This window comes from Pan paniscus, chromosome 12, assembly GCF_029289425.2.
Source record: "Pan paniscus chromosome 12, NHGRI_mPanPan1-v2.0_pri, whole genome shotgun sequence".
Classification (NCBI taxonomy): domain Eukaryota; kingdom Metazoa; phylum Chordata; class Mammalia; order Primates; family Hominidae; genus Pan; species Pan paniscus.
In genome coordinates this window covers 98865045-98892367 of record NC_073261.2, presented here as the reverse complement: position 1 = coordinate 98892367, position 27323 = coordinate 98865045, and the positions used below count along the sequence as shown (strand labels likewise).

The following is a 27323-nucleotide window of genomic DNA, read 5'->3' as shown; positions in this document are numbered from 1 at the left end:
AATGCAGATGATGATGGGGCCCTAGGAGATGGAAGAACACAAAATGGAAGCTATCTTGACTCCCTGAATCACCTGTTGAAGGAGAGCCACTTGCCAACCAGGAACATGTATCTGAGACTATTAAGTGAGCAAGAAATAAATGTCTGTTATTTGAGACATTATACATTCTTGGGTCTCTGTTAGCCTACTCTAATACACAATAATTATCCATTATCAGAATGGATAAATTGCGATATAGTCATACAGTAGAATACTATACAAGCTATAAAATTGAGTAGGGTTTCTTGTATCATCATGAATATGTCTCAATGTCTGGGGCCCGGCACGGTGGCTCACACCTGTAATCCTAACGTTTTGGGAGGCTGAGGCTGGAGGATCGCTTGAGCTCAGGAGTTCTAGACCAACCTGGGCAACGTGATGAAATCTCATCTCTACAAAAAAATTTAAAAAAGTAGCTGGGCATTGTGGTGTGCACCTATAGTCCCAGCTAGTTGGGAGGCCGAGATGGGAGAACTGCTTGGGTCCAGGAGGTCAAGATGCTGCTATGAGCTGTGATCACACTACTGCACTCCAGCCTGCGTGACACAGTGAGACCGTCTAAAAAAATATAAAGAATATTCTGCACATCTCCTTAAAAGAGAACATTTTAGAAATTTACTCTTGCTTCATCTCTCTCTTCTTATAGCAAATCCATTAGCAAGTCCTGCCTACCACCAACTACATTTTGAATCTGTTCACTCTACTTCTGCCATTCCAATCTAAGCCATCATTACCTCTTGCCTAGACTACAGTATCTTCCTATTTGGTTTCCTTCCACTTTTTTCTGGCTTGGATACACTCCACATAACAGCTGTAGTTTTTAAAATTAGGTAAATCAGACCTCATTCACCTGCTAAAGGCCCTCGGTGCCTAAACTCCTGCTAGCCTTAATAGCCTCATCTTCCTTTCCTCCACTCATGTTCTGTGACCATTCCTCAACTATACTTTACATACACATCTTTCTGTTCCTTGAACCTACCAAGCTTATTGCCATCTTAAGGCATTTGCATTCACTGTTGCCTCTGCCTAGACTAGTTTCTTCCCCAGTTTTTGCATTGTAGGCTTCATTTTAGCAATCATAGGTCTTAAATTTCACCTCAGAGGTCTTTTCCATCTAAACTCACTTTCTGTAACATAACCCTGTGTAATTTTCTAAATAGCAAAGCAGACAAAATGCAGATTGAAATCTTAGTTGGCCAACTTGCTGCTCACTTAGAGGTATGGATTTCAAGGTATGAAATCAGTTATCATTCAACTTTTAATGTCTTCAAGCCCTCACTCTGGAAGGGAAAGCCACAGGCAGTATACCATATCCATTACCTGGGATGATAAGTAAAAATGAACTGAGATCAGGTGGAAGTTACCCACTCTTGAATTAGATAATTGGGACACCAGTGGCAGGAGGGGAATTAACAGAACTAATATGCTTCCTACTTTCCAACTTTTTATCAGCCTTAGAAATATATTGTCTTAGGGTTTTTACGTCCACAGAGACTAAGCCTTCAAGTTTGTCTTGGATACCATGCTTTCCTTGTTCAGTGTTTCTGTATTTTCAGCTCACAAATTGAGATTTAGGTTAAAGTACCTGTATGCTAAAATCCTAATTTCTGCATTAAAACTAGTTTTTATTATTTGCACATGTGAATAAGACATTTAAGAGTGGTAACAGAAGAGTGATGAAGTAGGAAATGTGTTACATTGGAACAGTAATAAAATCAGTGGATAAATGTTTTTATTTAATAACATTGTTTAATAAAAAACTACATATTTAACAGAAAAGTTGTTAAAGCTACAAGGTAAAGGCACATTGAAGGAGAATCCTTTTTAAATCCAATTTTCAGGGAATTCACTTTACATGTAAATAAAGCAGAAAATGCAGGAAAATTATTTTGAAGTTTTTCATCACTTAACAATTTCTGGGAAACAAAGTTCATCCTATTTTCCCATAGAGGACCCCTGTTAAAATATAAGATTATATTCCCCTATACTAGGATTCAGCATTCAAATAAATCACTAGTCCAACTTCAATGTCGTAGAACCCCCAAAAAATATAACTATCCTAAAAATATATAATTTAAAATATAATTTATAGTTATACTAAATGGGAATAAACATATGGCACACATTAATTACAAAGGATACTTCATGTACTAGAAAGTGCACCTGTAAGAAAATTAATAAATGACCTAAAACTAAAGCATTTAGGATAACAAACATCATTTTACTTGCTATCTTTTAGAATGCTGCTAGGGAAATCGATGGCACTTAAAAAAAAAGTTGTCCAAATATTTCAACTTTTTTTGGATACGTTTTCCTGAAATAAGTGGAGGCATTCAGTCACCTCAATGCCACAGGTGTTTCTTCAAATAAAACATTTTCAAAAGTAAGAGCTGACCTAATATATGTCTCCTTCATCTTTTCCTACCTTCTCAATTAAACTTGTAGGGGCTTAGCATCAGATGAAAGGTCACTCTGCCTAGCACTTACTGGACTTGCTGTTATCAGAATGCTTTTTCACTCATGAGAAAACTAGGAGCTACCTGGTCACTGGCACAAACTCACAAAGAGCTTGTAAAAACTGCTTTTGTCTGCTAAGTTGGTCAAAAGGAATGAGGATAAACTGATACTGGTTATTTACTGAGCAGAACGCTATTCAAAGTCTATTTGGAATGCTATCCTTAAAGGTACTTTCTCTATAAAGAAATACAATTTAGCTAGATGAAATAAATCACAACTGTTTTCACTTCCTTAGGTTGGTTTCCTTTAGCTAGTTTGATGTATGGTAAATGGCTAGGTTAGGGTCAGTGTTAGGTTAACTGGAGGTTTGTGGAATAGCTTATTAACAAGAGTATTTAAAGAAAAAGCTAGTTAAGGGAAGCTGGTTACCAAATATCTAGTAGGACTGTTGGATAAAACCATCTAATCCTTCACTCCAACACATCATGATGGAGATTTTACAATAGCAATCTGGAATCCAAAAGCCTTTCTAACCAGGTTAATGTAGCACTTAAGAGTACTTGCTCCAGTTCTTATTTAATCAGTGTTATTTTAGAAGTTACTTTGGATTAATCCTTGATTTGGTGCCTTGGGGAAGACTGGGTGTGGTCTTTGGAACATCCTGTCTATTTAGGCACTGATTATGACTTCCTTGCAGTCTCTGCCTCGCCTGGATTAAGGACTCCAGATACCACTGTTCGTGCTGCAGCTGCTGCTTCCTGTTTTCTAAGTGGCTTTGAGTAGCCGTTAGTTTCTGGGCTTGCTCGATTAGCTGCAGTAATTCCTTCTTGAACTGCTGGTTCTCTCTGTTGATGCCACAGGAGTATTCAAAAATAAACCGCTTTGCTGCCAACTTCAAGGCCTGGGCCTTCACATTAAGCTCTCTTCTTTTTCTCTTTCCCAGTAGCCTCCTGTCTGGCTCGCTCAGTTGTTTCTCCAGTAATCTTTTCTCCTGGAGGAGCTGGGCCTGTACTTCCCGTGTCTTTGCAGCTGTCTCAGCTTGGACTTTCTTTGTCTCCTCCTGTAATGTCTGTATTTCTTTCTCCTGCTTTTCCTTTAATATAGCAATGTCCCTCATTGCCTGCAACTTCCGCTTCAAACTGGATTGGATATTTTCCTTTTGCAAGAGCGCTGTTTTAAGCACTGAAATTTGTTCTGCATATCTGGAGGCTGATTCTTGTCTTCTTCGTTCAATCTCTCCACTTTTTTGTAAATAGCTGTTCCATACCTTCTCAGGTTGCTCTGTGTACTCTTCAGTTTTGTTAGTCAGGTATTCCAGAAAGAATCTGTTTTCAGCCTGGACAAGTAACTTTTCTCGGTGTAGCTCCCTGGATTCCTCCAGTAGCTGTTTCCGCTGGGTTTGAGCTTGTTTTATATGCTTGTTCAGATCCGTCATTTCCGCCACTATCTTTTCTTTAAGCCTTGTCTCTACCTTTGTTAGCTTCTCTGGCTTGACAAAATTATTTATTAGACTATGATACGGTGGAAGGAGCCTTCTGGGGCCCTCAGCAAACCTGAAAGAACAAACGAGACATTCCTCTGTCAGTTAATGAAACTTTAGGAAGTAAGTGCACAACTGTCCTTCATTCATACAAGAGAATATTTCTGAGCACCAGAATGTTCCAGACATTACGCAAGGTGTGGGGAATCCAGCTAGTGGTAAAGGATGAGGAATGTAGCTCGTCATTTACAACGTGCATTCACTACAACCCTGGGAGGTATTACCTCAGTTTTAAAAAAGGAGAAAACAGGTTCAGAGAGTTTAAGTGACTTGCCCATGACTCACACCACTAGCAAGTGGCAGAGCCTGGGTATTAAAGCCAGATCTTATGACTTACTGAACACTGTTCGCAGCTACAAAGAGTCACAGAAACAGACTGGGTGGTCAGGAGTAGAAATAATTTTCTAGGCTCTTTCATCATCTTTCCTGAGTTTCTGAGGGACCTTCAGTGACGAGGAAGCTCCCCTCCAGTACCTACTTGCACCTGGAATCCAAGCATTCATCCTGAAGGTCACGGCAACTGTGTAGTTCACTGAGGGTGACTGCCAAGGAATGAGCGCTAGCATCAGGAACCTGCGTCTGCAACTCGCGGCAACAATGTGCAAGTGTGGAAAGCTCCCGTAGTTTATTCTTTCGGTGCTCAAAGGGTCTCGGTGCTGCCCAGCAACCCTGGAGACTGCACCCTGCTCCAGTCCCGGCTGGTCCAGCCCTGAGCTGTTTAACCGCCTCGGCTACCGAATAAGCCCGAGCAGCCGGTCCTCCAGTGGCTCCGCTCCCCGTTCTCTGTGGGCTCAAAATGACAGGCATGCTCCTCGTTTCCTTGCTGTGTGAGCCCTGCCCTCGGGACCCCATCTCTTCTGGCCTTCCTCCGGGAGACAAAAGCCCTCCCAGGCTGCAGAGATCAGCGCCCTTTTCCTAGCTCCCTTCAGCCTTCCTCTCGCTTGCTCAGCGCCCCCACTTCCTCGCCACTGTCACTAGTTGACTCACCAGCCCTGCCCGACGCTAAGAAGATGCCCTGGCAACCGCCGCGCCCCTTCACCCGCTCCTTTCTGACGCTGTGGTGGTTTTCGTTCGCAGCCCAGAACATTGCGGAAGTTTCTCTACCCATGCGGTGTCTCTATGGTCGGGTGGGTGGGGCCAGGAGGAAGATGGCGGCGTCCGCAGCTGCCGCTGAGCCCCAGGCTTCTGGGGGTCCGCAGCACCCAGTGTGTCTGTTGGTGTTGGGAATGGCGGGATCCGGGAAAACCACTTTTGTACAGGTGACGTACACAGCATGGGTGTAGTAGGGGAGCGCAGAAGGTTGCCTCCGGCAGGCGGAAGGCCAGGAAGAAAGGGAGGGAGGTCTTCCAGGATTTGGAGGGTACCGGCGCATGGCTTTCGGGGGCTTCCCATCAACTTTAGTTCCTTCCCCGGCAAAGCCTCCTCGGGCCCTAGCCAGGTTAATTAAGGCTCTCTTCTGCGCACCTTCAGGGCATACTCGGTCCAGCTTACCACGTTGTACAGGAATTGTCTTGCTGATAAAATTGCGTTTCTCGGAGGCAAGTTACAAGTAACTTTAAAGATTAATACAGTGCTAGCACACAGGTTTTGGTGAAGATTTGCCAAATATTTCTTGCACGCCTGTCATGTTCCATTCACTGGGGATATAGCGAAAATGAGGTTGACAAGATTCATTCATGGGGCCAAATATTTAATGGAGGAGATAGAGAAAAACCACATACGAAGAATCAAAACAAGTAAACAAGTGACTACGAGTAGGGGAAGCTTTGTTAGATGGGTGATGAAGAAAGGTAGCATTTGAACTGAGAGTTGTATCTTGGAGGTGGACATGGTGGATATTTCAGGTAGAAGAAAATCTAAGTGCAATATTCTTAAGGCATGGGTGTTAAAGGAATGGAAGTTCTCTCTTGTCCCCTCTTTGTCTCCTTCCAACCCTCTCCCCATATCTCTGCAGAGGCTCACAGGACACCTGCATGCCCAAGGCACTCCACCGTATGTGATCAACCTGGATCCAGCAGTACATGAAGTTCCCTTTCCTGCCAATATTGGTGAGTAAACCAGTAACATAACTTGTGTGCAGTGCTTTAAAGAGAATGGAAAAGGCCAGGCGTGGTGGCTCACGGCTGTAATCTCAGCACTTTGGGAGGCCGAGGCAGGTAGATCACGAGGTCAGGAGTTCAAGACCAGCCTGGCCAAGATGGTGAAACCCCATTTCTACTAAAAATACAAAAAATTAGCCAGGCACGGTGGCAGGCACCTGTAATTCCAGCTACTCGGGAGGCTGAGGCAGGAGAATTGCTTGAACCCAGGTGGCAGAGGTTGCAGGGAGCCAAGATCGTGCCACTGCACTCCAGCCTGGTCAATAGAGTGAGACTCTGTAAAGCCTCCAGCCTACCAGTCTTCAGTGCCTTCTTTTTTCATGTTTTCTAAACTATCTACTTTCATTTCCTTTGGATTTGCTTGCGTTCCTAAACAGCTTAGGTTTTTTTTTTTTTTTTTTTTTTTTTTTTAGACAGAGTCGCTGTCACCCAGGCCAGAGTGCAGTGGCGTGATTCACAGGTCACTGCAGCCTCAACATCCCAGGCTCAAGTGATCCTCCCACCTCAGCCTCCTGCCACTATGCTGGGCTAGTTTTGTTTTGTTTGGAGAGACAAGGCCTCTCTATGTTGCCCAGGCTGGTCTTGAACTCCTGGGCTCAAGTAATCCTCCTGCCTTGGCCTCCCAAAGTGCTGGGATTATAGGTGTGAGCCACTGTGCCCAGCCTAACTCCTTTTAAAAAATCATGTCTGCATTGCCGTTGCGTTGCCTTTGTCAGTAATAGGCAATTAGTAAGAAGCATTTTTTTCCCCCTTGATTTTTGCCTCCCTTTTTCTAGGCATGTTTAAGTTGCATGAAACTTTGCACTTTGTGGAGACAAAACTCTTTGCCACAACTTTAGAGCTCCTAGGCCTAACATTCTTCATGATTTACTTGGCATTTATTCTTTGTAAGGAAGGAAACCAGTGTGAAAGTGGAGGTGGTAGAAGAGAATGCTGACAGGAGAAGGCTAGAAGGCCAGTTTTACTTTCCTGGTGGTAGGGAATGTGTATGTATTACATTCCAGTTAATTCTTTTTTTTTCTCCTCAGATATTCGTGACACTGTAAAGTATAAAGAAGTAATGAAACAGTATCCTTTTCCATCTGCTTTGGTCTTGACTCATTCCTGGCTTCTTGTCTGTGTATTTTGTGGCTTAAAAGAGTGTTTTTGCCTTTTCCTTGTGAAATATACAAGCAAAAGGATGGAAGCTGATTGTGGGAGAGGTAGGTGATCAGAAATACTATTTCAGCTTGAGATTTTAGTTTTCTTACCATCTCCCCAGATGGCAGGCTGTTGTAATTAAAGAGCAGAGAGTATGATAGGATAACTGACAGCTACCTGGGTCCCACAAGGTAGTATTTTGCCTTGGAGGATCATCTGTTGGTCACCACCTCTTTAGACTGGGAAACTCAGAAATGAGTGAGTTTAGTTGGATTAACTCTTAGTAAATTGCTGTATGAAATGTGTACTCTCTCCGTAGGCAAGTCTAAGTAGGAAGACTAATCATAATCAGCAGATTGCTTGATTTATTTATGAGGATCAGAGCCGGAGGTGTTATACAGGTGGCTTTAATGACCAATGCCAGTGGGCTGTCACTGCCTGATGCACCTGTATTACATTTTGGTCACTTTGTTTTCTTCATTTTGCCTGACCATTCCTAAAATCAAATGAGTGAGCCAGACCTTGATAATGACTGTTTCCCTGTGTGGTTAAGTTTGTATGGTAGTCAAGGATTAGGTTGCCAGTATCCATTAATGGAACACTAATTTCATAATGCTGTTTGTGTGAATGATAGCCTAGGTATGAACTTTATAATCTAATCTATAAGCGATTTCAGTCCTCAACTTGGTGTCTAGATATGGACTTGGACCCAATGGCGGCATAGTGACCTCACTCAATCTCTTTGCTACCAGATTTGATCAGGTATATCTGTCTTTAGTATATTAATATGGTTGTGTAAAAATCTGTGACTCTTAAATTCCTTAGCTTGATCACATTGGTAAAGAAGAGCAGCAAACCTGAGCATAAATATAGAAAATAAGTAGGCATTTTGTCAGACAGAGAAGTAGACTATGAGAAGGTGATCAGTATGGTCAGACACTTCAAATTTAATATTTGTGACAGCTAATAAAAATCCAAAAGACCTGGGTTATTTTCTTGACCTGTTCTTTGCCTGTGGTATTACCCCGAAGCTGGGATGGGGGTATTTGGGAGTGGGATGGACTAGCAGTCATGGAATGGAAAGATGATGGGGCATTTCACTTGTGATAAATATTTGTCATTCTTTAGGTTTTCTTTGTCACCTACTTCCATAAGAGTGTTTTATAATCACTGGTTTTTATACTCTGATGTTAGGCCATGAGACAGGCTGTTAACATTGTGACAAGAGATACGACTTGACATTGACAGATCAAAGTCTTCAGCTTCTCAGATCCTTGGATTGTGCCCCAAGATGGTATTGGAGTGCAGCTGATGTGGCTGTGTTGCTTTAGTTCAGCCTGTTTATTCTTTGTTGTCCTAAGATTGCAAATGTTCAGTAGGTGATTGAGGGATTCAGTAGGTGATATTGCCTGTGAGGTATGCCACCCTGGAGAGGGCTCTGTGATTTTGTGTTGAAATCGGAATTTGTTGTCATTGACATCTTTTTCTTTTAGGTGATGAAATTTATTGAGAAGGCCCAGAACATGTCCAAGTAAGTGATGTCAGTAACACCCATTTATTACTCTGTAGCTGACATATTTCTAGGCTTCATGGAGGATCTGGGATACCATCAGCCTCTGAAAGAATATAGATTGAGATGAAACCATTAGGAGTGAAAAAAAAATTGGCAAATCATTAAGATGCTTTAGAATATAGAGCTAAATTTAATATCATTTCATCCTCAATTACTTTGATCCCCAATTTACATGGCTTCTTAGGAGCTCTTTTGAGACTTTGTCCCAATTCAGTTGTCCACCTGCCTTCTCTTGGGAAACCATGCTTGTTGTCATTAAAGTATCTGAAATACCTTTCTAATTCTTATTTAAATGAATATAGTCTACATGGTTCAGAGAAAATTTTTTAATTTACAGAGTGTCAAAATAGGAAATATTTGTTCTTATGGCCATTACCCAGTTAGCTGTTGTTCAAGGTTTACTTTTTTTAAAAAAGATAATTTATTGTTTTATAAAAATTCAAACCATGCATGATATTTATAAGATGAAACCATCACCCCGATTCCCACTAGAAGTAACATCATCTAGCATTCCACATTTCTATATACACAGATAGAAGGATGAATGGATTAAAGTGCTTTTACAAAAATGGGGTACTAGAGGTAGCTTTTGTTTTGTTTTGAGACAGGGTCTTGCTCTGTCGCCCAGGCTGGAGTACAGTGTAGTGATCTCAGCTCACTGTAACTTCCACCTCCCTGGCTCAGGTGATCCTCCCACCTCAGCCTCCCAAGTAGCTGGGACTACAGGTGTGAGCCACCACACCTGGCTAATTTTTGTATTTTTGTATTTTTGGGATGGAGTCTCACTCTATTGCCTAGGCTGGAGTGCAGTGGTGTGATCTTGGCTCACTGCAATCTTTGCATCCCGGGTTCAAGCGATCCTCCTGCCTCAGCCTCCTGAGTAGCTGGGATTACAGGTGGCCTGCTACCACGCCTGACTAATTTTTGTATTTTTAGTAGAGATGGGGTTTCACCATGTTGGCCAGACTGGTCTCAAACTCCTAACCTCAAGTGATCTGCCGGGCTTAACCTCCCAAAGTGCTGGAACTATAGGTGTGAGCCACTGAGCCTGGCCTGGAGGTATTTTTTTGTTTTTAATGACAGCTTTATTAAGATATAATTCATATAACATAAAGTTCACTCGTTTAAAGTGTATGGTTGTTTTAGTCTGTCCACAGAGTCGTGTGTTGATAATTACTATCTTCAGAATATTTTTGTCATCCTAAAAAGAAACCCCATACTCATTACCAATCACTCCTTATTTTCTGTTCCCCTCAGCCCCTAGTGACTACCCCATTTTCCATTCCCGTTGGCAATATGATTTCTCCACAACCAGTTCCTCCATAACCTTGCCAACTTTTGTTATTCTTCTTGTTTTTGATTATAGCCATTCTAGTGGATATAGAGTGGTATCTCATTGTGGTTTTTACTTTTATTTTCTTAATAACTAATGATATTGAACATCTTTTTAATGCACTTATTGGCCATTGGTATGTATATATTTAGAGAAATGTCTATTAGAATTCTTTGCCAATTAAAAAAATTCTGATATAATTCATAATTATATCAAATTAATTCACAAAAAAGTTGATACAGTTCATAAAAACAGCTTTATTGAGATAATTCACATACCATACAATTCACCCATTTAAGGTATACAATTCAGTGGCTTTTAGTATATTCACAGAATTGTACAACTATCACCACAGTCAATTTTAGAATATTTTCATCATCTTAAGAAGTAACCTGATATTCTTCAGCTAGCACTTTCCCATTCCTCCCATTCTTCTTCCTCTGTTCCACACTCACCCCCGCCCTAAGCAACCAGATGTTTCCCAAGAGATTTACATTCTGGTTTTGTGTCTTTCATTTTAAATGCATTGTGTTTCTATAAAAGTTTCCCCTGTGATCATTTGCAGCAACTCATGGTCTGCTGTTCCTGCCCATTAGCGTGAATATTGGTCATTGAACAAAGTCTAGGGGATCATCATGTGCAGTTTAGGGCCAGTAGGAGGAAGTTAGATTTGGCAGTGTGCAGAGGTTACTCCAGTCTTGGATAACCAGATGTTTATTGTCTTATATGATGGAATATCCTTCAGCATAACACAAATGTAACACTTCTTTAATGATCTTTCTTGACATAGATATGTGTTGATTGACACACCTGGACAGATTGAGGTATTCACCTGGTCAGCTTCTGGGACAATTATCACTGAGGCCCTTGTGAGTATTCTAGGACTTGCTACTGAGAGTAGCTAGAGGGGCTAGACTGGATGAGCATTTATTTTTAATTGCCTTGGACTTTATATGGGAGGGAGTTGTAGAAGCTCTGCACACCCTGCCTAAAGTGGTTTTCCTTTGTTAAGGATGGTGGAAAAAGAGTTTGAGGACAGATCGTGAGCCCTCTGACCAAGGCTTTGATTATTTTGTGGCTTTAGGCATCCTCATTTCCAACAGTTGTCATCTATGTAATGGACACATCGAGAAGTACCAACCCAGTGACCTTCATGTCCAACATGCTCTATGCCTGCAGGTAATTGATTATTAGTGGGGAAAGTGTTCCATCAAGGTATAAGGCCTTTTTCTCTTCTTCTTCCTCTTTTTTTTTGAATCTGGTTGCTTACCCCTGAATTTGTGCTCATTCAGATTTGCTGTTCAGTTGAGTGGCTGTGAGTTGGGGAAGGTCAGAGGAGAAAAGAGGCACATGTGCTGTTGGCATTCTCTCTCAATACCCTCTGATCTTCCTCCCTTGTTGTTACAAAAAGGTGATGTATGAATATGAACTGTCTGATAGTTGTTCCCAGTTGAATAAAATCCAAGTTTAAAGATAAAGTCCTCTGGGCTGGGTCTGTCATCCCTACACTTGGGAGGCCAAGGTGGGAGGATCGTTTGAGCTTGGGAGTTTGAGACCAGGCTGGGGAACATAGCAAGACTCTGTCTCTACAAAAAATGTTTTAAAATTAGCCAGCGTGGTGGCATGCCCTTGTAGTCCCAGCTACTTGGGAGGCTGACGTGGGAGGATTGCTTGAGCTCAGGTGGTTGAGGCTGTAGTGAGCCATGATTGTGCCACTGCACTCCGGCTTGGGGCAACAAGAGCCTGGGGCAACGAGAGAGAGAGAGAAGAATAGAGTCCTCTGGCCTAAATGATGCTGGTAGAGTGAAATTGTAACATGAGGAGATACCATGAATAAGAAGATTTATCCATAATTGTAAAATGCACAGGTGGCCAGGCATGGTGGCTCATGCCTATAATCCCAGCACTTGGGGAGGCTGTGGTGGGAGGATCGCCTGAGCCCAGGAGTTTGAGACCAGCCTGGGCACCATGGTGAAACCCCATCTCTACAAAATATACAAAAAATTAGCCAGGGATGGTGGTGTGTGCCTGTAATCCCAGCTACCTGGGAGGCAGAGGTGGAAGGATTGCTTGAGCCTGGGAGGCCAAGGTTGCAGTGAGCTGTGATGATGTCACTGTACTCCAGGCTGGGCAACAGAGTGAGACCCTGTCTCAAAAAAATAAAATGCACTGGTTTGCCCCAAATGTGGCACCATTAGCAGAGGAAGGGCATGCCTCACTAGATTAGTGCATTAAGACTGAGGAGCAAGGCTGACAGTTATTAAAGCTGAGAGAATTTAATTTTGAGGGTACACAAATGCCATCACCAACATTTGTCTTTTCTGATATGACAAGGGATGTCCCTTTTTGTTGGATGCAAGAAATCGTGATCCAAATAGAAATCTGAAGATTGACAGCATTATTTCATTTTCATATTAATTGTTTATTTATTTATTTATTTATTTATTTATTTATATTTTTTCGAGACGGAGTCTTGCTCTGTCACCCAGGCTGGAGTACAGTGGCACAATCTCACCGTACTGCAATTTCCGCCTACTGGGTTCAGGTGATTCTCCTGCCTCAGCCTCCTGAGTAGTCACCACACTTGGCTAATTTTGTATTTTTAGTAGAGTCGGGGTTTCACCTTGTTGGCCAGGCTGGTCTCAAACTCCTGACCTCAAGTGATCTGCCCGCCTTGGCCTCCCAAAGTGCTGGGAATACAGGCATGAGCCACTGTGCCTGGCCCATTTTCATATTAATTGTTTAAAAGAAAATTATTTGATTTGCCTGATAGTGTTAATCATTTCTTTTTAAAAAAATTAATTAATTTATTTTTAGAGGTGGGGTCTCGCCATGGTGCCCAGGCTGGTTTTGAACTCGTGGGCTCAGGCAGTCCTCCCAGCGTGGCCTCCCAAAGTGCTCAGATTACAGGCATGAGCCACACCCCCAGCTGGTAATCATTTCATGATGAAACATACAGTTGATCCTTGAACAATTTGGGGGTTAGAGGCGCCAACCCCTGCAGAGACCAGCCTGGGCACCATGGTGAAACCCCATCTCTACAAAATATAAAACTTTGACTCCCCCCAAACTTAATTACTAAAGGCCTACTGTTGATTGGAAATCTTGCTGGTAACATAAACAGTAGATTAACACACATTATATATGTATTATATGTATTATATGCTGTATTCATATAATAAAGCTAGAGAAAATAAGGGGAAGATATATTAACTGTTCATTAAGTGAAGTAGATCGTCATAAAACTCTTCATCCTAATCGTCTTCACTTTGAGTAGTCTAAGAGTAGGGGTTGGTTTTGCTGTCTCGGGGTGGCAGAGGTGGAAGAAAAGGTGCATATAAGTAAACCTTGCAGTTCAAACCTATGTTGTTTAAGGGTCAACTGTGTATCAAAATATCCCTTTGTACACCTTAAATATATATAATTTTTATTTGTCAATTATACCTCAATAAAGGTAGGGGTAGAAACATTTTTAAGATGTTACTTTACAGATTGAAAAAAATTTTAATGTTCTTTTCCCAGCCTTATTGAGGTATAATTGACAAATAAAAATTGTATATATTTACATGTTATTTGTAAAGAATAAAGGAGATAATACTTATGAAAGTGCTTATTAGCACAGTGCCTAGACTGTACAGGTTGAGCATCCCTTATCCAAAAATTTGAAATCTGAAATGCTCCAAAATCTGAGACATTCTAGACACTGACATGACACTCAGAGGAAATGGTTATTGGAGGATTTTGGATTTTCAGATTTGGGATGCTCAACCAATAAGTATTTACAAATATTCCAAAGTCTGAAATCAAAAACACTTCTGGTCCCAAGTATTTTAGACAGGAAATTCTCAACCTGTAATAGGTATTCAATAAATGTTCATTTCCTTCTCTGAAAAATACCAATTTGGTTAAAAAACAAAACAAAAACAAGTTCAATATTAAGGCATTATTACTTCAAACGAGAGTGAGAGTGTGTGTTGCTTCTGGGTGGTAGTTGTTTTCCTGTTGGCAGAGACTATATGATGTTATGTAAAAATGGATGACTACTTTTTAGATTCTGAACTCATTTCTGTTCTCTTACTTAGTCCCGACATACTGACACTGGACGAGCAAGAGCTTATGTGCTTTTACTAATAACTTCTCAATGTTTGGTTTTCAGCATCTTATACAAAACCAAGCTGCCTTTCATTGTGGTCATGAATAAAGTAAGTGTATTCTTCCTGTTGTGATTCACCATTTTTCATCAGAACCTTGTGGTTAGAAGGTTTAGGTGGGTGAGAAAGATTATTTCAGATGCTGGAGACCACATTCATGCTTTACTGAAACAAATTCATAGGCACTTCGAGAAAATGAATCAATCAAATTGAATGAGCAATTATTACCAACTCTTGTCTAAAATTATTTTAGGCTAGGTAGAGTGGCACTTCAACCATAGTATGTAGATTATCCCTCAGAGTCAAGACTGTGTAATTACGAGAGGGACAACTAGTCTACTGGAAGTGGCAATTAAAAAATTCTAAACTTCTCTGTTGGTTGATGGCTAGGATGCAAGAGACCTTTTGACTTCAGAGCCTAGAATGTGCTGGTGTCCATTCTGGCCCTGGTTACTTGGCAGTGGATAGTGGAGGGTCAACCAAGAGGATACACATCTTCATTTAATTACACTGACTACACAGTGATTGTGGTTCTTTGTGGCTTGTTGCAATGGAGGGGAAATAGAAGCAGAGAAAGAAAATATATGGATGATATGTTCTTTGCTGTCAACACTTAATTAAAAGAATAAATTTTGCATTTGTTGGCTCTGGTTGCTCATAATTGACTTCTCTCTGGTACAGACTGACATCATTGACCACAGCTTTGCAGTGGAATGGATGCAGGATTTTGAGGCTTTCCAAGATGCCTTGAATCAAGAGACTACATACGTCAGTAACCTGACTCGTTCAATGAGCCTGGTGTTAGATGAGTTTTACAGCTCACTCAGGGTAAATTTTCTCTCCTGCTCACACTGACAGCCTCTCCAGATAACCTGTTAACCCATAGGATTGGCTTTGAACCTGGCTGAGAAAGGAAGCTTATTACCTACTGAAAAGTAACTTTTAAAGCATTGCTTATTAAAAATTGTGGAGTGTACAAGAAGAATAAGATAGGGACCCCAGCTTCAGAGTTTATAGTCTATTTGGGAGAGAAGGCTACACACAGAATTAAAATATATGATATATTGTAGTAAGTACCTTAAGAAAGTTTGGAAGTTGGGCCTGATGCTTGTGAGGCGGCAGATCAAAATGACAGATTTTGGAGGATGTAGCATTAGAGGTATGCTTTGAAGAAGGGTAAGATTTATGTAAGCAAAGGCAGAGTGGGTTAATTGCCCAAGCAAAGACATAGACAAAGCAGAAAGTGATTTGGTTTGGTTTGTTAGGGAATAGATAATAAGTCCTGTTAATTGTTCAGTCCTAATTATCTTTTTTTTTTTTCTTTTTTCCCTTTGGAGAGAGGATCTTGCTTTGTTTTACCCAGGCCAGAGTGTAGTGACAGGATCACAGCTCACTGCAGCCTTGACCTTCTGGTCTCAAGGGATCCTCCTGCCTCAGCTTACCAAGCAGCTAAGACTATAGGCATGTGCGGTATACCATACCCAGCTAATTTTTTATATTTTGTAGAGACTGGGGTCTCGCTATGTTCCCCAGGCCAGTCTTGAATGCTTGGCCTCAAGTGCACCTCCTGCCTCAGCCTCCCAAAGTACTGGTAGTATAGGCATGTGCCACTGCACTCAGGCCATATCTTTCTTTTTCAATTTTTTATTTTCCATGGACTTATTTCTGTGACTTTTGACTGGGTGTGCTGTTTTGTTCTTTTTTAGCCTGGCTTTTTGCCAAAGACTTCTCAAAATATAAACCACTCTTACTAAGATTTTATGACATTTAAACAAGTTAATGTACTTCATTAAAAAATATACAATGGTTTCTTTAGTGGCATTTATGATGCTTTTTGGCAGGTGGTGGGTGTCTCTGCTGTTCTGGGTACTGGATTAGATGAACTCTTTGTGCAAGTTACCAGTGCTGCCGAAGAATATGAAAGGTGAGGATAAAGGAAAATTCTATTGATGACATTCTTAATAACCTACAATTCTGATATGAAAGCAGTTTTTCCAGGAAAAGCATTACATTTTCATGATGGATGTATTATATTTGGTTTGCATATGTGTATTGAATCAGACCACACTTAGGGGTAACAAGTTCCCTTTAAATTTTGTTTTTTTTAAATAGAAGTATAAATCTTCATTGTATTGAGTGATTAAGAGCAGGGATCATCAGACTTTTCTGTAAAGAGCTAAACAGTAGGTATCTCAGGCTTTGTGGGCCATATAGTCTCTGTTGCAACTGCTCACGTCTGCCATTGTAGGACAAAAGCGTCCTTAGACAATTTGTAAATTAATGGGCGTGGCTAGTGTTACAGAAAAACATTTATGAAAACAGGCAGTGGGCTGGATTTGGCACTAAGGTTGTTGTGAAGATTGAGAAAACGTATACAGCACTTACCACAATTGCTGACATATAGTAAGCACATTTTATAATAAATGTTACAACTATTGTCATTGTTAATACTGGAATTCAAGTAAAGAAAAGTGGAGTCAGAGCCCTGTGCACTTTCCTTAGGCCTGTGGCATGATAGCCGGCTTATTAGTGTCATGTGTCTTTGGCTTCATATTTTGCAAGATCCTAACAACCATATTTTGGTTTTCAGACATGTTATTTTGATTTTGATTCATTAGACACAAGGGTGTTATCAAAACCTTAGGATAGACTCTTTTCTGTATCCTTTCACTGTTGTTGTTCAAGTAAAGCACATAATTGTATGTTGCACGTCCTGAGCTCAACAGGCTTATCTTTTACTTATCTCACCCTTTTATCTCAAATGAATGGTGAGTTCATCAGTCATGTTCTCACCAGTATTAATCTTTCCAGCCCAGCAGTCAGGATTGTGTCTCCTGGTTCCAAGGTGGGAGCGGGCACCTTGGCTTTTAATTCCATTGGGTAGACTCTGTCAGTGACTAAGATTTGTTACATCTGATGTTGAATGAAGTCAGATGTTTTATTATTGTCAGTCTTAGGAAAATAGAGATAAGGGGATGTGGAGAGTCAGTAGGATAGATGATTAAGCAAAGGAATTTAGAAAGTGTTTCTCTTTACAGGGAGTATCGTCCTGAATATGAACGTCTGAAAAAATCACTGGTAAGAAGGGAGGCTGTTTGTATATTTTCAAAGGGCCATTAAAAAAACCCAGCTCAATCTTGATGACATAAGTGCTTTTGTTTTGGTTATTAATGTATCTTTTATTTAATTTAAAAAGTTTTTTTTGTAGCTTTATTGAGGTACAAGTGGCTAATGAAATTTCAGTGTATCTTCTAAATACTTGTTAATTTAAATTTGTAAATTTGTATGTATGTTGTCTGGGTGCAGAAAGGCTCCTTAATGTTTCTTCCCTTTCAGAGGTCAATTTAAAGCTAGTTGTAGAATTTTGTATAAGAGTATAGTGGTGCTTCACAACTCCTTTTCTTGTTGTTGAGAAAGGGTCTCACTCTGTCACCCATGCCAGAGTGCAGTGGCACGATCGCAGCTCACTGCAGCCTCGACCTTTTGGGCTTAAGCGATCCTCCCATCTCAGCCACCCGAGTAGCTAGGACAACATGTATGTACCACATGCCTGGCTAATTTTATTTTGTAAATTTTTTGTACAGACAAGGTCTCACCGTGTTGCCCAGGCTGGTCTCAAATTCCTGAGCTCCTGCAGTCCTCCCTGCTGGGCCTCCTGTAGTGCTAGGATTACAGGCAGGTGCCACCATGCCCAGCCTTCTCTTATCCCAAATGACTGAGTGTCCTGCTTCCATAGGCTCATTGGATCCTTTGTCTCTGAGCCTTCCTGCTATGTCTACTTCAGGTTTTTGTGTTTTTTTTCCCCCATATAATAAAGTTTATTGTATCTTTTGTTTTTTCATTTTGTAGGCTGGGGATGAATAAAGAGTAATGCTTTCTATGTAGGCATTTTGCCTAGCCAGTTTAAATGTTCCAGTTCAATTAACAGAGCAGGGGATCCACCCTGGACTGAACTCAACACTTTAGAATTGAGGGTTCTTTTGAAATCTTTTTGTATTCCGTTTCTGAACCCTCTAAATCAGTCTGCAGAGCCCTCCAGTCTAAACTTCTGCAGTAACCCAGGCCCATGCTACTTAGTGTTTCTGTCCCTATACCAGACGTCCCTTATCTGCATCAGTTTTTATGTAGCCTCTAGTATTTGTATAATTCTTCATCTCCACTGAGAAGTCTGGCATCTAATTTGGGACTCCTTTTTGAATATGATGACATTTTTCTCTGTATATACAGGCCAACGCAGAGAGCCAACAGCAGAGAGAACAACTGGAACGCCTTCGAAAAGATATGGGTTCTGTAGCCTTGGATGCAGGGACTGCCAAAGGTATTGGAGGGTTTCTTGGTGTTAGGAACTAAAAAAAGGTTACACTTCTTTCTTTCTTTCTTTCTTTTATTTATTTTTGAGACGGAGTTTCACTCTTGTTGCCCAGGCTGGAGTCTCGGCTCACCACAACCTCCACCTCCCAGGTTCAAGCAATTCTCCTGCCTCAGCCTTCCTCAGTAGCTGGGATTACAGGCATGTGCCACCACACCCGGCTAATTTTGTATTTTTAGTAGAGACGGGGTTTTTTCCATGTTGGTCAGGCTGGTCTCGAACTCCCGACCTCAGATGATCCACCCACCTGGGCCTCCCAAAATGCTGGGATTACAGGCATGAGCCACTGTGCCTGGCCGGTTACACTTATTTCTATCAGCAGGATTGTTTATATATGAGAGAGAGAAAGAGAAAAAGATAAAGGAAATGTGGTTTTATATACACACACACACACACACACACACACACACACACACACACACATATGCATACATATATATTAAAAAATAAAGGATTTGGAAAGGCAAATTTGAAATTATATACAGCTCTACCACTTTGGGTTCCTTTTTCAGGAAGTTTTTGCTTTACTTTGGCAATATACTTGATGTGTGCTGTGGTGTTTTTTTTTGTTTGTTTGTTTCTAACACTTTTAACCCTCCTCAATTTTTTTTATAATTAAAAAAAAATTTTTTTTTTACAGTTTGACCTTAATTTCAGATTTACAGAAGTTACATGAATAATACAAATAATTGCCATAATTATTCTATCAGATTCCCAAAATGTTAACATTCTACCATGTTTACTTTATTCTTTATCTATATATGACTTTATATGTTATATAAATATATATTTTTCCTGAATCATTTGAGTAAGTTACAGATATAATACTCTTTTACCTTGAATAATTCAGTGTCTTTTTCCTAAAAACAAGGATATAATTTTATATAACCTCAGTGCAGTTATCAGAAATCAGGAAATTAACATTGACATAATACTATAATATTAGCTAACATATAGATCTTATTCAGATGTAGCCATTTCCCCATGATAGCAGGAGAAAATCTGGATGTGCATTGTATTTAATTCTCACATGCCTTATACTCCTTTAGAATCTGGAACAGTGCCTTAGTCTGACTTTGTATTTCATGACTGACATTTTTTAAGCATGTAGGATAGTTATTTTATAGAGCATCCTTCAGTTTAGGTTTGTCTCATGTTTCCTCATGATTTGATTCAGGTGACTAATTTTTGAATTGTGTTTTTTCAAGGAATCACATTGGGAGGCACGTGATGTTGATTTGTCCCATTACTGGTGATGTTAACTTTGAGTATTTTTATAAAGTGGTGTATGCTACGTTTTTCCATAAAGAATTACTATTTTTAGGCCGGGCGCAGTGGCTCACGCCTGTAATCCCAGCATTTTGGGAGACCGAGGCGGGTGGATCACTTGAGGTCAGGAATTCGAGACCAGCCTGGCCAACATGGTGAAACCCCATCTCTCCTAAAAATACAAAAAATTAGCTGGGCGTGGTCGTGCATGTCTGTAATTCCAGCTACTCGCTGAGGCTGGAGAGTCTCTTGAACCCGGGAGGCAGAAGTTGCAGTGAGCAAAGATCGCGCCACTGCACTCCAGCCTGGGTGACAGAGTGAGACTCCCTCCATCTTAAAAACAACAACAACAAAAATTACTATTTTTAAATATGGCTGTTTTTCTGTTTGTAATAAGAATTTTGTGGGGTGATGCTTTGAGACTATAAATATCCTTTTAGTTTTCTAATGTTCACCCATTAGTTTTAATATCCATTGATATAATAGGAATATCAATTTTTCTGTGATTATATGTTGCAAATGTTTAATATTTTCTCCCTATCAGTTATCCTTTGACTTTGTTCATGGTGTTATTTTGCCATGCAAAAGTTCTTATTTTGTTTTGATGTAGTCAAATTGATCTATCTTTTATTGCATCTGGGATTTTAAGTCACAGTTAGGAAGCCTCTATATATACCTATGTTAAAGAGGAATTCATCTATTTTTTTTTGTAGATTTGTCTGGTTTTATTTTCTAAATTGAGATCCCCGATTAATTTAGAGTTTATTCCTGGCTATAGTATAAGGTATATAGGTCGGTGTTGTTTTTTTCATAAATAGTTGTATCTGTATGATTTATTTAAAAGTCTGCCTTTGCCTTAGTGAGTTTTTTTTTTTGGTAGAGTTCTTTTTTTTTTTTTTTTACAGATGAGGTCTGAGGCTGGTCTGGACCTCCTGGGCTCAAGCGATTTTTCCATCTCAGCCTGCCAACTAGCTTGGATAGGTGTATGCCACTGCACCTGGCTTGTAACAGCGATTTGAGATGCTACGTGTATAATGTTCCAGACCAGCCTCAGACCTCATCTCTAAATGTAGTAAAGTTCCATGCATACTTGAGTATATTTCTATATTATTTCACTGGACTGTTTATTTATTTATTTTTTTGAGATAGTTTCTCACTCTGTCACCCAGGCTGGAGTGCAGTGGCGCAATCATAGCTCCCTGCAGCCTCGAACTACTGGGCTCAAGCATTCCCCCTGTCTCAGCCTCCAGAGTAGCTAGATCTACAGGTGTGTGCCACCATGTCTGGCTAGTTTTAAGGAAATTTTTAAGAGACGAGGTCTCACAATGTTGCCCAGGCTGGTCTTGAACTCTTGGCCTCAGGCAGTCCTCCTGTCTTGGCCTCCCAAGGTGTTGGGATCATAGGCATGAGCCACCATCCCCAGCCCATTTTTTTTTCTTTTAACTTGCTTTGGTGAGCAAGGACTCCTTACTTTTATGCCTGTACCATGTTGTTTTAATTATGTAATTATGTTTCAATATCTGCTAGATCAGATTCTCCTCCTAATTTTTATTTGGCTGTCCTTACATGTTCTTCCACATGAACTGAGTATCAACTTTATCTAGTTCCTTAAAAAAGCTTTTTGGTATTTTAGTTGGGATTACATTATATTCATAATTAATTTAGGGAGAAGTGACATCTCTCTGATGTTCAGTCTTGCTACCCATGACCACAGAGTGTCTTTGTATTTGTCAGGTCTACTTGTGTCTTTCAGGAGTGTTTCCAGTTTTCCATATATAGGTTTTTCTTATTTCTTTTAAAAATGTTTTTGTTATTTTAGCCAACCTTTTTGACCAAGAGTTTTTGCCTGTTTCTTTTTAATTTTTTTTTTTTTAAAACAAATCATCTTTATGTATTTGTTTTGAGACAGGGTCTTGCTCTGTCACCCCAACTGGAGTGCAGTGGTGTGATCTTGGCTCACTGCAGCCTCTGCCTCCTGGGTTCAAGCTATTCTCCTGCCTCAGCCTCCCAAGTAGCTGGAACTAGAGGTGCCTGCCACCATGCCGGGCTAAATTTTGTATTTTTAGTGGAGATGAGGTTTTGCCGTGTTGCCCAGGCTGGTCTCGAACTCCTGGGCTCAAGTGATCTGCCCACCTCAGCCACCCAAAGTACTGGGATTACAGGTGTGAACCACTGTACCCAGCTTGAAATTTATGTATGTATGTATTTATTTTTGAGGCAGAGTCTTGCTCTGTCACCTCGGCTGGAGTGCAATGGCACGATCTCGGCTCACTGCAACCTCCGCCTCCCGGGTTCAAGCGATTGTTGTGCCTCAGCCTCCTGTGTAGCTGGGACTACAGGCACGTGCCACCACGCCCAGCTAATTTTTGCATTTTTAGTAGAGACAGGGTTTTGCCATGTTGGCCAGGCTGGTCTTGAACTCCTGACCTCAGGTGATCTGCCCATTTCAGCCTCCCAAAGTACTGGGATTACAGGCATGAGCCACCATGCCCAGCCCCAGCTTGAAATTTATTCTAAGTATTTAACCTTCTTCATTACTGTTGAAAATGGGATTTTCTGGATCGTTATATCTTATAACTGGTTTATGTTTGTATGTATGAAGGCTTTTGATTTCTGTATATTCATCTTTTATCCTGCTACTTTACTGAATTAAAAAATTTTTTTTTAGTTTTATCATTGGCTCTGCAGGGGTTTTTAGGTTAGTTTTCATTTACAGCCCACCTTCCACCCCCACCCCTGTATATTGAGGGACTGCCCTCAAGATTCAGATGCAAGTCTATTGCAGCTTAGTGGAATCCTGCAACCAAATTGACTGTACTTAAAAGAAAAGCTCCATTTATTTATTTATTGTAATAAATTGTACATTTATTTTTTCTTCTCATCAGCAACACTAGCATTTTTTTTTTCTGGGACATCTTTCTTAAAGGAGTGATGCTTCTGTTCATGAAAGTTATTGCTCTATGTCTAGTAGAGAACAGCAAAGCTAGTAACGGACTGGGTTTACCAGTTAAGTGTACTCACTTGTGCCATCCTGTTGTACAGCTCAGCAAAATACATTTCTATGTGCCACAGTCCTTTAGAATCACTTCTGAATATGTGAAGTCAATGTTAAAACTACTGCTGCAAAGGGTCTGCTGTAGTCAGCTAACCTGTTGAAGGTTGGGAGAGTTTAAGTAAATCATTTGAGGAAAGTCACAAGTATAGTTGCATAATTGTTAGTTAGGCGCAGAATGAAGCATTTACTGTCAGCATGTCCTGTCATCCTCCTTTTTCAGGCCCACAGGCCCCTTGAGATTTGTGCCAGTTGATGTTGCTGTCTCTGGCCACCCTTATTCCCTAGCTGAGCTCTCGCAAGCCTCATAGGCTCCTGAAGAGAGAGTGACTATGTCCTCCCATGGCAGTAGTGACTTGATTAGACTTCTCTCTGATTACTGGAGCTCAGCCCTCACTAGTTTTTCTGAATAGGGAATTTTACTTCTATTAGTGTATTTGATTTTCTATGTTTCCCCTCCCTCCTCTTCTTAAATAATACCCTGGCTCCTTGATAACATTTCACCCTGTATTTTCTGCAGACCTTCTCTGAACTTATATTTCTACCAGGAGGCTTCCTTAGCACTCCACACTTTCACTGTGACTCACCAGCACACTGGATCTGCTCAAATGTTGTTAGCTTTCATAGGAAAAACCATCACCCCTTCCAAGCTGTGAGCCAGTAAAAAAGAATGATGCTACTAGTAAGACAAGCTTCTTGAAAATTATTTCCCTCAGCTTAAAAAAATGGGACTCCTAGGGCTATTTGCCTTATGAAAGCACTTTGTGAACTAAGCTATTATAGAAATGTTAAGTGGTATTAACAATACATTTAGAAGAGGTAAGATCCTGCGTTTATATGTATCATGAGCACTTTCATCCTGCCAGTTTATGATCATAGTTACTTAGTGATTCAAGATCACCTTTTTGAGGAGGCATATCACTGATAGGTGTTTTCACTGTAGACAGCTTATCTCCTGTGCTGCACCCTTCTGATTTGATCCTGACTCGAGGAACCTTGGATGAAGAGGATGAGGAAGCAGACAGCGATACTGATGACATTGACCACAGAGGTGAGAGGTGGCTGAGGTGGCCTGTGGCAACAGAGCATCTGCTTATCCTCACATTGTTTGCCCAGGAGTTTCTTACTTTAAGCGTGTAGCCAGTAATAGTGGGGGAGAGATGATAAAGGATACAGCACCAGAAAAGAGTTTCCTATATTGAGAGTTCCTGTCCTGCCTACTGGATGGTTAATACTGAGCTGATTACAGGCCTTTTGTTGGTCTTGTGTCTTCTTATCTTTAGGTCCTAACTTGGTTTGAGGGATCCAGGACTTTTGTTTGTTGTTATTAGTATTTTGTTTTAAGAATATGTAAGGGCTGGGTGTGGTGGCTCATGCCTGTAATCCCACCGCTTTGAGAGGCCAAGGCAGGAGGATTGCTTGAGGCCAGGAGTTCTGGACAAGCCTGGGCAACATAGTTAGTCCCACTCTCTACAAAAAAGAAAAAAATAGCTGGGCATGGTTACTCACACCTGTAGTTCAAGCTGCTTGGGAGGCTGAGGTGGGTGGGTTGCTTGAGCCCAGAAGTTTGAGGCTATTATGAGCTATGACTGTGCCACAGAACTCCAGGCTGGGTGACAGAGTAAGACCATCTCAAAAACAAAAAACACAAATAATACATAAGGTTATATGGACTAAAACAGGATAGAATGGCTCTGGAAACCCAAATTCCACTTGGCCTAGTTTTATGGACTGTGCACAGAATCTAATTGTTACTATTATTTTTTTGAGACAGAGTTTTGCTTCATTGCCCAGGCTGGAGTGCAGTGGCACGATCTCAGCTGACTGCAACCGCTGCCTCCCGGGTTCAAGTGATTCTCCCACTTCAGCCTCCAGAGTAGCTGGGACCACAGGCACATGCCATCACAGCTGGTTAATTTTTTATATTTTTAGTAGAGACGGGGTTTCGCCATGTTGGCCAGGCTGGTCTCGAACTCCTGGCCTCAAGTGATCCGCCCATCTCGGCCTCCCAAAGTGCTGGGATTACAGGCATGAGCCACCATGCCCTGCCAGAATCTGATTCTTGAAACAACCATAGGCTGGGCACGGTGGCTCACGTCTGTAATCCCAGCACTTTGAGAGCCAAGGTGGGCGGATCACCTGAGGCCAGGAGTTCAAGACCAGCCTGACCAACATGGTGAAACCCCATCTCTACTAAAAGTACAAAAAATTAGCTGGGCTTGGTGGCAGGCACCTGTAATCCCAGCTACTTGGGAGGCTGAGGCAGGAGGACTGCTTGAACCTGGGAGGTGGAGGCTGCAGTGAACTGAGAGCTCACCATTGCACTCAGGCCTCAGTAACAAGAGTGAAACTTGATCTCAAAAAACAAACAAACAAACAAACAAACAAAAACACGAAAACCACCATACGATTTAGGTCTTAGCTATGGCCAAGAGCAAATCTCCTTATTCTTTAGGCTGGGTTTTACATGTAAATTGCCTTATTTAATCAGATTTTTTAAGATGTAGTTTACCAACAGTGAAACTCACTTTTTGAGTATATAGTTTGATGAGCTTTAACAAATATATACTTTCTTGTAACCACAATCACAGTTGAAATGTAGAGCACTTCCCTCACCCCCCAAAACTTCCTCATGCCCCTTTTTTTTCAGTCCCCATCCTGAACACCTAGTGCCTGGCAACCACTGACTGATTTCTGTTCCTTTGATCTTGCCCTTTCCAGAATGCCATAGAAATAGAATCACAGTATTTAGCCTTTTGCATTTGACTTTTTTGACTCAGTAGTGTAGTCTCTCCATGTTGTTGCATGTATCAGTATGTTCTTTTTTATTGCTGAGTGATATTCCATTATTGTGGATGTCCCACAGTTTGTTTATCCATTCCCCAGTGGACTGATATTTGGGTAGAGTTTAGCTATTATGAGTAAAGCAACTATAAACGTTTCCAAATAGATCTTTGTGTAGACGTATGTTTTCATTTCTCTTGGTTAAAAATACCTACAAGTGGGACCTTATTTTAGCTACTATGAGGGAGGTATTCTTTCTACTTATAAAGAAACTACATTTTGGGCAGCATGATAGAGCATGCTTCTAGGAGACATTTCCTTTTTGAGGGAAGTGAGTACTTAAGTTTCTTAGAAGTAATGTACTGTTTTCTGATGGATGGGTGACGGGCTCTAATCAGTTTGTCTAATGAAAGAGTTGAAAAAGAATTGCCCTTTTTTCCTTGCAGTTACAGAGGAAAGCCATGAAGAGCCAGCATTCCAGAATTTTATGCAAGAATCGATGGCACAATACTGGAAGAGAAACAATAAATAGGAGACTTTAGCACACTTCACTTGTTTCTAGAAGTCCAGAATTTTGGACCTCCACGTGAAAGAACTATTCTTACCTCTGAACTTGGGGCTTCCATAAGGGATAATTTTCCTCAGAGTAGCAAAGTTTCTCTTATTAGAGAAATCTTGTGACTCAGATGAAGTCAGGGATAGAAGACGCTTGGACCTGGCAGGTTAATGCTGATTATTCCTTGGCCTTTCCCTTGTATTTATGCAAGGAAGGATATACTAAGCTGATACTCTTCCAAGCCTACAACTTCAAGTTTTATCATTTGAACTCAAGTACTTTTGCTGCTGAGGGATGGAATCAAAAGAACGTAGTCTCCTGGTGACCACCTCAGATCTCTATTGTTAGGCTAGATGTATAGCTTCTACTCCCCCACCTTCTTGCTCTTGACCCTGCACTGTAAGTTGCCCTTCTATTAGCAGCCAAGGAAAACGGAAACATGAGCTTATCCAGAACGGTGGCAGAGTCTCCTTGGCAGTCAACCAACGTTGCTATGAAATATGCCTCACACTGTATAGCTCATTATAGGACATCAGGTTTGTTGAAAAAAGTGGGCAAGACATGATTAATGAATCAGAATCCTGTTTCATTGGTGACTTGGATAAAGAGTTTTTAATTTTAACTTTGTTCTAAGACTGCTTGTCATGATTTCAAATTAGAAAATTATATAATTGCAAACAGCTTCACTTCTCCTGTTCAACAGAGGCTTAAGGCCACATGTCCAAACTTGTCTCAATAAGGCGGTGATATTTTACTAAAGTTTCCCACGTGCACATACTGACTAAATACAGAGCTAGGCCCAGTTTGTATTGTACTCTGAACTTACTTAATGCAAAGTCTCCTTGGTGATTTTCGCAAAGTCCGTGGATTTGGGTCAGAGGCACATTTCATACATAACAGCCCTTAGAAACGTTTGCCCTGCCTCCACATTTTACAGTATCTTAAAACAGTACATTTCTTT

The 27323-nt window shown here is 40.9% G+C and overlaps 2 protein-coding genes and 1 non-coding gene across 7 annotated transcripts; 1 reads left to right on the top strand and 2 right to left on the bottom strand.

Moving 5' to 3' along the window:
* Positions 1 to 1754: 1754 nt before the first annotated feature.
* On the bottom strand, positions 1755 to 5161 carry CCDC121 (coiled-coil domain containing 121). Of its 3 annotated transcripts, none has more exons than XM_008952489.4 (2): positions 4515 to 5161; positions 1755 to 4049 (listed from the first exon to the last, which is right to left on the bottom strand). In XM_008952489.4, exons 1-2 carry the CDS (start codon positions 4886 to 4888, stop codon positions 3095 to 3097), a joined length of 1329 nt encoding a protein of 442 aa, XP_008950737.1. In that variant the 5' UTR covers positions 4889 to 5161; the 3' UTR covers positions 1755 to 3094. The 3 variants fall into 3 exon arrangements, with proteins under 3 accessions (XP_008950737.1, XP_008950739.1, XP_054964094.1); XM_008952491.4 differs by having other exon boundaries at positions 5024 to 5132; XM_055108119.1 differs by having other exon boundaries at positions 4511 to 5000.
* On the top strand, positions 5047 to 26984 carry GPN1 (GPN-loop GTPase 1). 3 transcript variants are annotated; one of them, XM_003827115.5, is made up of 14 exons: positions 5047 to 5295; positions 5991 to 6084; positions 7164 to 7203; positions 7971 to 8037; positions 8769 to 8806; positions 10972 to 11050; positions 11266 to 11360; positions 14338 to 14383; positions 15014 to 15160; positions 16174 to 16256; positions 17371 to 17410; positions 18560 to 18650; positions 23966 to 24073; positions 26253 to 26984. In XM_003827115.5, the coding sequence occupies exons 1-14, from the start codon at positions 5047 to 5049 to the stop codon at positions 26336 to 26338; spliced, it is 1263 nt and encodes a 420-aa protein (XP_003827163.4). In that variant the 3' UTR covers positions 26339 to 26984. The 3 variants fall into 3 exon arrangements, with proteins under 3 accessions (XP_003827163.4, XP_034808744.1, XP_063451085.1); XM_034952853.2 differs by having other exon boundaries at positions 23951 to 24073; XM_063595015.1 differs by lacking the exon at positions 26253 to 26984 and having other exon boundaries at positions 23966 to 24510.
* LOC112438982 (small nucleolar RNA SNORA36 family) lies at positions 18174 to 18300 on the bottom strand. The gene has a single exon (XR_003027292.1). It is a non-coding gene; the product is annotated as a small nucleolar RNA SNORA36 family (small nucleolar RNA).
* Positions 26985 to 27323: the final 339 nt, after the last annotated feature.